This window comes from Trachurus japonicus, chromosome 23 (genome assembly GCF_045865225.1).
Source record: "Trachurus japonicus isolate A0001 chromosome 23, Traja_1.0".
In the NCBI taxonomy this organism is placed as follows: Eukaryota; Metazoa; Chordata; class Actinopteri; order Carangiformes; family Carangidae; genus Trachurus; species Trachurus japonicus.
The window spans coordinates 3,869,881-3,883,103 of NC_140929.1; the positions used below are offsets into that span (position 1 = coordinate 3,869,881).

A 13,223-nucleotide genomic window follows, 5' to 3' on the forward strand; every position below is an offset into this window, starting at 1 on the left:
TTTTTTCATTTATTTATATTTTGTATGTGTTACGTTATTAAGAAGTTTTAAATATGTATATCAATGTACAGTATATCATCCATCCAATAAAGTAATTCATATCTATCTATCTATCTATCTATCTATCTATCTATCTATCTATCTATCTATCTATCTATCTATCAGAATGAATCCACATTGCAGTTTGCTGTTACAAAATTGCACCACTTTTATTCATTTAAGGCTTTTTAGTTTTTACTTTACATTTGGCTTCACCCCCCCTCCCCGTCCCCTACCTCCCGCTGCTGCTGTGGGTTTCTGTACTGAAGAAACCAGTTCAGACTCACTTCTCCACCAGTGTTTAAACCCCCAGTCACAGCTGAACGGGGATATAAACCTGATACCGACACTTGGCTGAACTGGTTTCTTTTACATTTCACTGGTCATCATGCCATACAGAGAAAAAAAAGAAAGAAGCAGATTTGTTTCAGTAAGGTAAAATAATTTCTTCTTGTTGTGAATGAATCATTCCAGTTGGCTGCAGCTGCAATCGTCTCTTCAACACTTTCATTTTTTTTTTGTTTTTGTATTTTTTTTTTGTTATTTGACAGAATCAGTTTTATCTGAGTCCAGTACAGAGATAGGTCCAGAGTGTGTTTAGCCTAGCTTAGCACAAAGACTGGAAGCAGAGGGAAACTGCTAGCCGGTACCACTTTATATTAAGGCCCTCTATTTAGCATTCATAAGCAGTACATGCACATTTCATAAATAGCGTATAACACATCACAATGTAGCTGTAAGCAGATGTAAGGACATTATACAGTCACAGCTGTTGGCAAACACATAAATAGGCTACTAAACAGCTGCTTACAACTACATGACAGTATTTACTAATGCTTATAATATACTGCATATGAATGATAAATATGAGGCCTTAAAATCAAATGTACCTCCATTAAAAGTGAAAAAAAAAAAAAACCACACAAGCCCAGTCCATCAGAGCTGCTCAGGCCTCAGTTTGCTTCAGAAGTAGAAGAAGTAGAAGAAGTGAGGAGTTGAAGTATAAGGCCGAGCCAAGTTCACGTTTTCTGTCACTTTTCACATGAACGACCGAGTGCAACGCTACAAATATCATCATCATCATCAGCTTCACCGTTCAGAAAACAACCGTGTTGAGGTGAAGCACGCTGAGGCCTCGAAGGACTGAGCCGGAAAAAACAGTTCATCAACGGAGGTCGACTTTAAAAAATAAAATAAAATAAAATAAAATAAAAAGATGAGTGCTGCTGCAGCCTCTGTGACTCTGGATGCCAGGAAGGTCTGAGTGGAGCCGTGGGCGTTTTTCACCTGTCGTCTGTCGTTTTACCAATTTAGCATTTAGCAACAGTACACACACACTTAATGAAATGTTTACAACACACTCTACAGTAGTTGAATATATTATTAGGATGTTGTGTTTATGAATTTGCCACCAACAACTGCTTAATGAATGACGTTAATGAGATTTACCCGTTAATAAATACAGTAACAAAAATTATATATCACTACTGTTGTTATATACTGTGTTATCGATCATTCATTGACTTTTACTGTGTAAGAAGAGTTGATTAACAAAACAAACACTTGAAATATCCTCATAAGATGATGTTATGGTGTGTTATAAAGCATCTATTAGGTGTTAATATACTGTTTATAAACGCTAAAGAGAGAAGATTTTAGACCAAATAAGTTGTTTTCTCTTCTGAGACCAGAAAAAAAACATAAATTTCACCATCGTGTGATTGATCCTAGTTTGTTTTTCAGTGTGGATTAAAATGCGGTTCTTCTTAACTCTAGGTATTTTCTGCCGATCTGCCCACAAGGGGGCAGTAACGAGACTTCACAGCGTACAAGAAAGCAACAAAAGAGCTGTACAACAAAAATAACACGACGGTGAAATTTAGGCTTTTTCAGAATAGTATTTTTGACACACCTACAGTGGAATCGACAGAAACAGAAACGCCCCCGCCACGGCTACAACCAGACCCCTTTTTTTGTCTCTTGAAAGCTTCTGTTTGGCATGCAAACTGTCGCAGCACCTCCTGGAGGTCAGACTAAGTACTGACAGAAACATCAACATGCTACATGACTGAACAAACTGGAGGAGAAAAAACCAGCAAGAGTCACGCCGGCGGCATTTAAACCGACCGACCGGCGTCGCTCAGCTGGCGTGGTTCGCTCCCTGGTGGTGGTACAACTATTACTGTGCACAGCAGGACTCACAGAGGTCACTGGTCCAACAACACACTGTTCTGTAAGCCGAGTCAGTCGACCACTCTCACATTTCAGACAGAAGACAGATTATTCAAAGGCTTTTTTTTTTTTTTTTTATCTGGCTGCTGCTATTTCACAGGCCAAACCCCCTCCCCCCAAAAAACATAATAATAATAATTCATCATCAGGGCGGGGCCTCAGCTTCAAGCCCAACCCCCTTTTTCTCAACTTCAGCCATGATACTGTTTTTTTTTTTTTTTTAGAAACACTGATTTTAGTTCAACGTTCTTCTTTAACTTATGAGAATATTGACATCGAAAACATCCACGCATCTATAAAAACACTTTATCAGTTTAAATTTGGCTTTCAAAATGAAAATGCATGTTTTGATTCAGTCAATTTTGTTTAGTTTTGTCACATTTGGGCCTCCATACCTGGATAGATTCATTATATATTCCCATCAGTTAAAGGGACGGTTGACCAACAGGACCTTCAACCAATAACTCAGCGTTTCCTTCTAGGATGTGTTGTGTTAATGATATTAATTATCAGGTAATAATAATAATAATATGGTTAATAATACAGAAACAACATTTGCTGGCTGTCCTGCTCAGTAAATATAACACAACCCCACCAACATACACACACACACACACACACATACAAACAGCCACCCGGACCAAAATTGTCATTACAGAAACTGGCCTCGTTCTTTGTTGTTATGAAGCTCATTCGCACACACACTCACAAACACACAATACACACACACACACACTCACAAACACACACAAAGCTAAGGTACTGGACCAGTGTGAGTCTGCTGTCTAAAGGCAACATGTCCGCCCTGAGCAGCAGATCTGAGGTCAGCTCACAGGTTAGCGCACGGCTAAATCAGTGGGAGTGTAGCATTGTTAGCATCCCCTCACAGTATCATATAAACTCCAATGTCTACTGGCTCTATGTGCTAGCGTGCAGCTAACAGCACTCATAGCTGTAATTTATTCTATACAAACATGCTCCAAGATTTTTATTTTTTTTGCTGAAGTTGTCGATATTCGAAACACAACAGCATCATTAGCATTTCTAGCGATGATCCTAATGTACTATTTCTCAAGATGGTGGCTTACAAACTAGTTTAGAGCAACCTATATTCATTATTTTTGTGCGAATATGCTAATATCGTATGCTAAAAATGCTAACTTAAAAAACAGCAACAACATAATAATGCTCAGAAAGTTTCAAACACATCGTTGTAACTGCTAGGCTAACGAGGTAGCCCTAAGCTAATAAGTGCACATTGATGTTTTTAAAACAAATGCTAACAGCTAACTCTGCTACATGTTAAAGGTATAGTTCAACATTTTGGCAAATTCTCCTCTCACCATAATCCCTATAGTCATAGCAGTAGGTTCATCACCTTTAATTATCGGTGCATGTTGTTTTGAGATCGGCGGGGCAGAGACGTGAGCTGCTCAGTGAACACAATGGAGGTGAACGGTACAGGCCCCCTGTCCCTCATCAAACTCATCAAATACACAATCCAACAACTCCAAAACGCTCTGGTGGACAAGTTGTGACCTGCACATTCACCACGCTATGAAATAATCATGTAACATTACGAGACAGAGTTGTTTTCGAGGCAAATGCGGAGGGATTTCAAAAGCGCAAAAGTAGTTCAGAGTATTTGCTTCATGTGTCGTAATCTTACATAATGTTACATGAATTATCTCATAGCGTGGTGAATGTGCAGGTCACAACTTGTCCACCAGAGCGCTGTGGAGTTGTTGTATTGTGTATTTGATGAGGGAAAAGCAAAAGTACCGTGCGACTCCATTGTGTTTACTGAGCAGCTCACGTCTCTGCCCCGCCCATCTCAAAACAACATGCACCGATAACTAAAGGTGATGAACCTACTGCTGTGACTATAGGGATTATGGTGAGAGGAGAATCTGACTAAATGTTGAACTATCCCTTTAATATTTAGCATCTTCTCTCAAAGTGGTATGCTAACTTGAATTAGCTCAAAGCTGCTAACACGGTGAGCTGACATCACGACCTGCTGCACCGCCCCAACCCCCCCTCCCTCCCCAACCCAACCCCCCCCTCAAAAATCAAAAACAAAAACATTAAATGACTTTTATATCTTTTCACACAGAATCATAATTATAACCACTATAATAATAATAATAATCATAATAATAATAATAATAATCATCACTGAATGATTCCACAGGTTCAACCAGAGCCACACACACACATACAGAGTCGGCCATGTTAGAAACGACATCACCATGGTAACCAACATGGCGGCTGACGGCGGCGAGGTGGTCGAGCTGCGTGTGAACGGCTCGGTGCTGCTGGAAAACAAGGAAAAGTGGAAAAAGGAAAAAGGAAAAAGGAAAAAGGAAAAAGAAATTAACGTTTAAAATTTTTTTTCTTTTAAAAAGCAAGAAGCCACTCCCCCAGCGCGAAGACGGCCTAGCAGAGAGCATGATGGGAACCGTAGTTTAAATCTGGGCAGTTGATTGGACAGCCCTCCCGCCTCCCCACCCCCCCCTCCCCCGTTATTTCTTGCAACTGCATCTTCATCATCATCATCATCATCATCATCGTCGTTGCTGTCATCGTCGTCGTCGCCACCGCCGCAGTCTTTTGATGTTTGGTCTTAATGTTTCCAAGGCAACAGTCTCCATTAGACAGTGTGGTGAGTGGTAGAGGGGTAGAGGGGTAGAGGGGAGAGGTGGGGATGGGATGGGAGATGTGGTCGTCATGGAAACAAGAGGTCAGAGGTGTGGGCTCCGATGTTGTTGATGATGGCATGTGGCTGTGTTAAAGGGGGCGTGGCCAGCTGGAAGATGTCCTGTGATTGGTTGGTTGGTTTTGTTGGTTGTTTTTGTTGGTTGTTGGTTGGTTGGTTGGTTGTTGGTCAGATGAGCAGGAAACTGGAGAGAACAAGAGAGAACGAGTGAGTTTAAAGGGATAGTTCAACATTTTGGCAAATTGGCCCATTGCCATAATCGCTATAGTCATAGCTTGCAGTCGGTGTAAGCTATTTTTAGAACGGCGGAGCAGAGCCGTGAGCTGCTCAGGGCTATGCTATGGAGGCTAAGGGAATTTCTTGGTTTCCCTCATCAAACTCATCAAATACACAATCCAACAACTCCAAAAGGCTGTCGTGGACAAGTTGTGACCTGCACATTCACCACGCTATGAGATAATAACACAACGTTACCAGACAGAGTTGTTTTAGAGGGAAATACATGCAAAACCACGGATGCGTGTTGCCTTCAGGGACAGTTTTTCATCAAGCAGTCTCTGTATTTCCCTCTAAAACAACTCTGTGTGGTAACGTTGTGTTATTATCTCATAGTGTGGTGAATGTGCAGGTCACAACTTGTCCACCAGAGCGTTGTGGAGTTGTTGGATTGTGTATTTGATGAGTTTGATGAGGGAAACCAAGAAATCCCATAATGAGCCTCCGTAGCGTAGCTCTGAGCAGCTCACGGCTCTGCTCCGCCGTTCTAAAAATAGCTTGCACCGACAATTAAAGGTAACGAACCTACTGCTACTATGACTATAGGGATTATGGCAATGGGCCAATTTGCCAAAATGTTGAACTATCCCTTTAAACAATAAGGACACGTGACGCAGTGTGTGCGGCAGTGTTGACACACAACACACATACACACACACACACACACACACACACACACACACACCTACCTGTCATTAGAGAAGCTGACAGGTCGACTTTTTACGAGTTTTCCCCGGAACTGGACTCTTCCTGTTGATCTGTCGCACAAGGTCGTAGAAGATCTGCACCGGAAAACACAACACTCAGATTTGTATTTTACACTTATAATAATAATAATTATAATTATAACAACAATTTTATTTATATAGTGCACTTAAAAACACAAAGTTTACAAAGTGCTTGACAAAAACAACATATAAAGAAAACAGATTAGACCATAGGAGGCAAACAAGAGCCCAACTACAAATTAAGACCAAGATGCAGTTAATTAGATAAAATAAATAAAAGGGGGTATACATGGTTTTTAGGTATCGGTTTTTTCATAATAAATCTCTTTTAGATATTTACGATTTTTTCTTGTCTTATCTCATCTTTTTTTTAGTGATGTTTCTGTCTTCTGCCTTGTGTTTTTCCTTCTAGTATACGTGAATGAATGACAATAAAATGAACTCTGAACTCTGACTAACAGGAGATAAGATGAGATAAGATAAGATAAGAAAAAATGTGTTATAAAAAGTTATAACAGAAGAAGAGATAAAATAAAGACAACAGTGACAGTGAATCTAAAAGGAGAATGGGGAACTAAACCAACTAAGGGAGCAACTTGAACGCATCATTTCTGGACTCCTTGTAAATGCAAATAAAAAGCGGATTAGTTTGTGTGTGTGTGTGGTGACCTCGTTGACGTTGATCTTGCTCTTGGCCGAGGTCTCCAGGAAGGCGCAGGAGTTCCACTGGCGGGCGAGGCCGATGCCGGACTCCTTGGCCACCACGCGCTCCACCTCCAGGTCGCACTTGTTCCCCACCAGGATCATGGGAACCTACGACCAGTCGACAGCAACAAAGGTTCACGGTTAGAAAACAGTCGATTTCTGAACCGGAAGCAAATAACATCAATAAAGTTCTGTGTGTATGAACACGCGTTGTTACGATCCGACTGTCACTGACGAGCTCGGGCTATGAACCCTGTGTTTTGTGTCTTTGGGTCATGTGATGGATATTATTTTTTATTTATTCTATTTTATTGATATATATTTAATGCATTAAAGCAGAGGTCAGCAGAACGTGTTGATGCCTCATTTAAACATGTCAAAGTCACGTCACCACTGCTCGTTGTAGCAGTAAAATGACGACTTCATTAGCTCATTGAGTGCCAACCACGTCATTTCTCGTTTTTGTTCCCAATGCGTTGAGTGCCAAAAACGAGATTTTACGTTTTTTGCTTTTTTTTTTTTTTTTTAATTATGAAAATAGACACTTTAACACACCTTTATGTGTAAATTTGGGGACTCTACGACGAGCAGAACTGAAATAGATGACGATCAAAAACTCATGACAGCTCATGATGATCTGGAAGGGATTTTGGTGAAACCCAGCCATGTTTAGCTTGAGTTTTCTCAGGAACGGAGGCACGTAGAAACAAACGGTTTGTGGCCATTTGAAGCAGAAAGTTTCACCTTTCAAATGAGCCACAGTATGTGTTGGTGGCAATAATATAGAATACACTGTGGCTCTACAAAAATGGTCAAAAATTGTCTAAATTGCCGGTAAACTTTGGAAAGGAGCGCGGCACTCAATGAGTTAACTGTTTAAGTAATTATTCGAAAAAAAAGGAGATTAAGTTTTGCTTTTGTTTTTCTGAACTGAAAATCTGAATATGTCAACTTTCGTTTATCAGGCAAAATAATAAATAATTGGCTCAATGAATCAATAATATAAACACATCTAAGATTTATTTATCATGTAGCAAACTGCAGTACCACGGTTTGACCAGCAGACGTCACTATTTCCTTAGTTTGTTTGTTTGTAACTTTTTCTTTCTGTTTCTGTGTGTGTGTGTGTGTGTGTGTGTGTGTGTGTGTGTGTGTGTGTGTGTGTGTGTGTGCCGTACGTCCTCGGTGTCCTTCACTCTGAGGATCTGCTCTCTGAGGTCCTGCAGGTCGTTGAAGGTGGACTGAGCCGTGATGGAGTAAACCAGAGCGAAGCCCTGGCCGTTCTTCATGTAGAGGTCCCTCATCGCCGTGAACTGCTCCTACACACACACACACACACACACACAGGTGTCAGGTCGTCTCTCACACACACACACACGCACACACACACATACAGGTATGAGACAGACAGGTGGACAGGTCTTACTGTTCCTGCTGTGTCCAGGATCTCCAACATGCACTGTTGTCCATCGACCTCCACTTGCTGCAAAGACAAACACACAAACGTCAGATTTTCATTTTATTCACATAGTTTTATTTATATTTTAGCACAAAAAGTGACTTAAACTTCACAGAAACAGAGAGAGTTCATTACTGTTCAGCAGTGACGGGAATAACGGCGTTATAAAATAACAGCGCTACTTTTTTCAGTAACAAGTATTTTTAAAAAGTGACTGTTTCCCCCGTTAAAACACTGTGAAAATAAAATGTGCCATTATTTGACTCAAGAAGTCGCATCACAAAGTAACACAAATGTTATACACATTTAAGATATAATATAAATGAATATATAATAAGAAGCTCCTCTCTCTTCGTTGCAGGACAGAGAGAAACAGAAGATCTTTTATACCCACAACCATCAGACTTTTTAATTCTTCTGCAACTGGTCGATGAGCTGACAGACACATGAATTTATTATTAATGAATTAATAAAGTCATTCATATTCAGATTCGTATTTATTTCAGTCCATGTGCGGAGGAATACTTAGTGAGTTGGTTAGTTCCAGATAAACAGGAGGTTGAAGGGGGGCGAGTCCAAGTAATTTGACATAATATAGACATTTATAATGTAGCAACCACCTCAGTTACTTTTTAAGGAAAGTAACTAGTAACTATAACTAATTTATCTTTAAAAGTAACATGTCCAACACCGTTATCCGTTCAGCTTGAGAAACAAATTCTGCTGGGTTTACAGATGTTTGTGTGGGTGTGAGGGGGTGTGGTGGACGAAACTTCCCCAGTTTATCACTCACATTCAGACAAATATATTTTGTATTACAAGTTTTGTCAAATTTTGTGTTTAAATATGTAAATGAGGCTATATCTAATTGAATATGCGCTAATTTGCACATATCTGAACAATGGATGAAGCTACTTTCAAAATTCTTGTTTTATTTTGTTGACATATTAGAGTCAGAAGTTTTTACAGTGATATCTCTTTTTATCACTCTGTAAATGAGAAAATACTGTCACCAGCCCCAAAAAATCTAATTTCTCCATGTTTTTAGGAATAAAATGTTGTATAAATCAGGCTGTGAATGATATATCAACAAACCGCTCTGTAAAAATCTTCAGGATATAGAAAGGAATAAAACTTGAAGGTTTGGCATCTGTAAGTGCTGCTGAAGTGGAGATTTCTAGCTCAGAGTCTGAGTCTGAAAAACTCATTTTGAGAAAACGGCCTTTAAAGACTTGTATTGAAAATTCCATAGATTGTTAATGTGAATCGTACTTTTAGGATTGGTTGTGTGGATACAGAGGAAATTACAATTTTTGGAGCCTAAATCATTGTTCAGGAGAGATGATACCTGACATGACATGGGTCAGACTGACTTTTGGTGAATTTAGCAGAAATCTACCAACGAAAGAGACAAAATTAATGTGGATTTTCTACCATTTCTTTCCCTTTATTCTGAAAGAAGACATGTTTAGGAAGAAAAATATAGCCCCAAAAAACTGTGTTTTTGCCTGAAGTGTCTCGCCTTAAAGGGATAGTAGCATTTTTTTAAAGTGGGGTTGTATGATCTACAAATAGCCCCTAAGTACTTTAATTGCAGTAGAAGACTCTCTGCACTCCTCCCATTAGCAACGCCAGCCCATAATAGCCCTGCCCAGAGATTTACAACATACAGTGTTGTGAACGGACCCAAAGAAACGGCCTATTTTCACGGCCTAAAAGAGGTTTTACCTGAAAAAAAAATACACAGTTCCATTGTTCGCTATAATATAACTTTTTCCAGCCCTTCAAAGTGCAGGAAAAACACAGTTTTTATTTGGACCTAACCAACTCACGTATCCCTCCACCCAGGGTTAGCGCCCGCCGATCAGCAGTTGGTTAGGTCCAAATAAAAACTGTGTTTTTCCTGCACTTTGAGGGGCTGGAAAAAGTTATATTATAGCGAACAATGGAACTGTGTTTTTTTTTTTCAGGTAAAACCTCTTTTAGGCCGTGAAAATAGGCCGTTTCTTTGGGTCCATTCACAACAATGTATGTTGTAAATCTCTGGGCAGGGCTATTATGGGCTGGCGTTGCTAACGGGAGGAGTGCAGAGAGTCTTCTACTGCAATTAAAGTACTTAGGGGCTATTTGTAGATCATACAACCACACTTTTAAAAAAATGCTACTATCCCTTTAAATCACATGGTTTTTGTTGTTTAGGACGCTGTAACTGTAGAATGCTGTTTGTTTATCATTTGGCTTCTCACCTTCCTGTAGGAATCTTCTATCGTTGGGTCGTATTTCTCCACAAAGATTCCCTGAACGAACTGGACAGTCTGAAGACGGAGAGACAGAGAGAGACAGAGAGAGAGAGAGAGAGACAGAGAGAGAGACAGAGAGAGAGACAGGCAGTGAGAGAGACAGAGAGAGAGAGACAGGCAGTGAGATAAAGAGAAGTAGGCCAGTGGTGTTAATGGAGCTCTGTTCTCTTCTGTATTGGAACTCATTCGATTGGAATTAATGTGACACACTGACACATCTCCATTATATCATCTGGAGTAAAGCACTTCATTGTAGTGAGGGGTCACACCAGTGTGTGTGTGTGTGTGTGTGTGTGTGTGTGTGTGTGTGAGGACTGAAGACGCTCTGACATCAGTCTGAACAGAATTTTCCACAGTCACAGAAAATAAATCATCAGTGGAGTCGGAACAAACTACATGTGAAAATATACTTTAAGATTAGATTAGATCAAATATACATTCATTCATTGAACTGAATCTAGAATAAATAAATAAAATAAAATAAAACAGAGATAATGCTTCTTACTTGGGGTGGGGGGAAAGAAAATGCTACTAATGTTCAATATATTTCATTGTATTTTATCTATAAGATGAACAAATACATATTTCTCTCTAAAAAAAAAAAAGAAAGAAATAATACTACTACTTAGAATAAACAACATTGGGTTTTTACTACAACAATCTGCACAATAACTTATTTAGTAGTATTTTGTATATATCTCTATTCTATTCTTTTATATAGGCCTAGTATATGTGTATTTATAGTATATGCGTATCTTTTGCACTAGAATATTTTAATTCATTCTATTTTCTTTTATTTTATTTAAATTCTTAATTCTATTTTTATCCCTTTATCCCTTTAAACTATTTTTGGTACCTTTATGTTTGCACCTGACACCAAGACAAGTTCCTCCTGCTGTAAACGGACCTTTACTGCTCTTGGCAATAAAAACGTAGGGCTGGGACGATATGCTTTTCTCCCGATTCGATTCTTCTACGATTTTTTGGATGGCGATTCGATTTAAATTGCGATTCTACGATATTGCCGATTCTCTCGATTTTTAGTCTTTAGCATTTCTAACATTTATCTGCACACAAATACTGTAGGAGCCTATAAATTAACATACTCCATTATAAAGTGAACTTGAACCCTTTTCAAAACCTGTACTCTCTGTATGTAAAAAAGGCGAACAAATGCACATTGCACAATATTTTTAAAAATTCAAAAAAAAAAAAAAAAAATTAAATCCCCCCCCCAAAAAAATCGATCAAAAAAGATATCGCGATATTTATGTGAATCGATTTTTTCTCCCACCCCTAATAAAAACAGTTCTGTTTATGATTAATTTGATTAAATTTTATCGTTGTTTGTCCTGTTACATGTTATTTTGTTTTATATATTTTATCACATTGTTAAAAATGTAAATAATAAATTCTGGATAGTAAAAGATGAAATAAATAATCATCATAGTGTGTTTTGTTTGTTTGTTTGAAGACAGGCGCTTCATCATATTTAACCCTGATCTGACACCGTATAATCAATACTATTATTGATCTGTTATAAATACTGGTTGGTTTCATGCAGTGTGTGTGTGTGTGTGTGTGTGTGTGTGTGTGTGTGTGTGTGTGTGTGTGTGTGTGTGTGTGTTACTCACCAGAGCCGACTTTCCCACTCCTCCTGATCCTAAAACAACCAGTTTGTATTCACGCATCCTGACTGTGTCTGCTGGGAGAGAGAGAGAGAGAAGAGGTTACCAGGTTACTAATTTCATCGCTACGGTGATAAGCCCCGCCTCCCGCTGTCATGCACCTGGAGCTATGAAACTATCAATTACACACACACACACACACACACACATACACACACACTTAACACACTTCCTCCCCTCTCGCTAGGAGGTAATAATTACCCAGCGTGCATCTGGCCTGGAGTTAATGAAAACAATGAGAAGAGAAGGTCACGTGATCACACAGCTGGTGGTGATGTCACAGCTACGGAATCCCACTTGGTTACTGTTGCTATGCGCACGTCGTTTTATGGCCTTTTTATGGTTAAAGTTAAAGTTGGAGTTAGATTAAAAGTCAGGTTTAGTTTAATCAGGTTAACGTAATATAAACCCGGTCCTCACTGAGATACTAGTACAAACATCTGAGTGTGTGTGTGTGTGTTGTCTCCATCATGTTGCTTCTTGTTGCTGCAACAACACATGATGAAGCATGACTGGTATGCACACACACACACATAAACACACACACACAAGTGTATATATCTACACACACACACACACACAGAACCAAAATGTCCTCACTCACTTTCCGTCCTCACCCCCAGAAAACTATCGTCCACAAACAGATAGATAAACACACACACACACACACACACACACACATAGTACTTATGGAGCCTCTCGTATCTGTTAAGGGTCTGCCAAGGTAACCGTGGTGATGAGATAAATGTGTGTGTGTGTGTGTGTGTGTGTGTGTGGTTAAGCAGGTGGTGTGTTAGGACCAAACAGTAACAACCTTCTGTCACTGACAAACTTCGGTGTGTTAGTTAACTTTACCCACAATCCTCTGTGTCGGACAATAAATAACCAACAAATAAATGAAACATGAAACTGACTCTGACATCAACGATCAATGATTAATGATCAATAAGATTGATTTACAGTATATGAATTTAAAAAGTAATTAGAAGAAATTTAAAAAAGAATCTTCAATAGCCGACAATACACTACGACTGTAACTAAAGAGTGCTGCAACGATTCATTGATTAATCGAACAAA

The 13,223-nt window shown here is 39.2% G+C and overlaps 1 protein-coding gene across 1 annotated transcript; it reads right to left on the minus strand.

Annotated features, from left to right (window-relative positions):
* Positions 1-5,010: 5,010 nt before the first annotated feature.
* Positions 5,011-12,158, minus strand: LOC146962354 (ras-related protein Rap-1b). Its single transcript, XM_085768741.1, has 7 exons — positions 12,093-12,158; positions 10,405-10,473; positions 8,126-8,182; positions 7,878-8,018; positions 6,664-6,807; positions 5,956-6,048; positions 5,011-5,174 (listed from the first exon to the last, which is right to left on the minus strand). The coding sequence occupies exons 1-6, from the start codon at positions 12,147-12,149 to the stop codon at positions 5,962-5,964; spliced, it is 555 nt and encodes a 184-aa protein (XP_085624867.1). The 5' UTR covers positions 12,150-12,158; the 3' UTR covers positions 5,011-5,174; positions 5,956-5,961.
* Between the last annotated feature and the right edge of the window lie 1,065 nt (positions 12,159-13,223).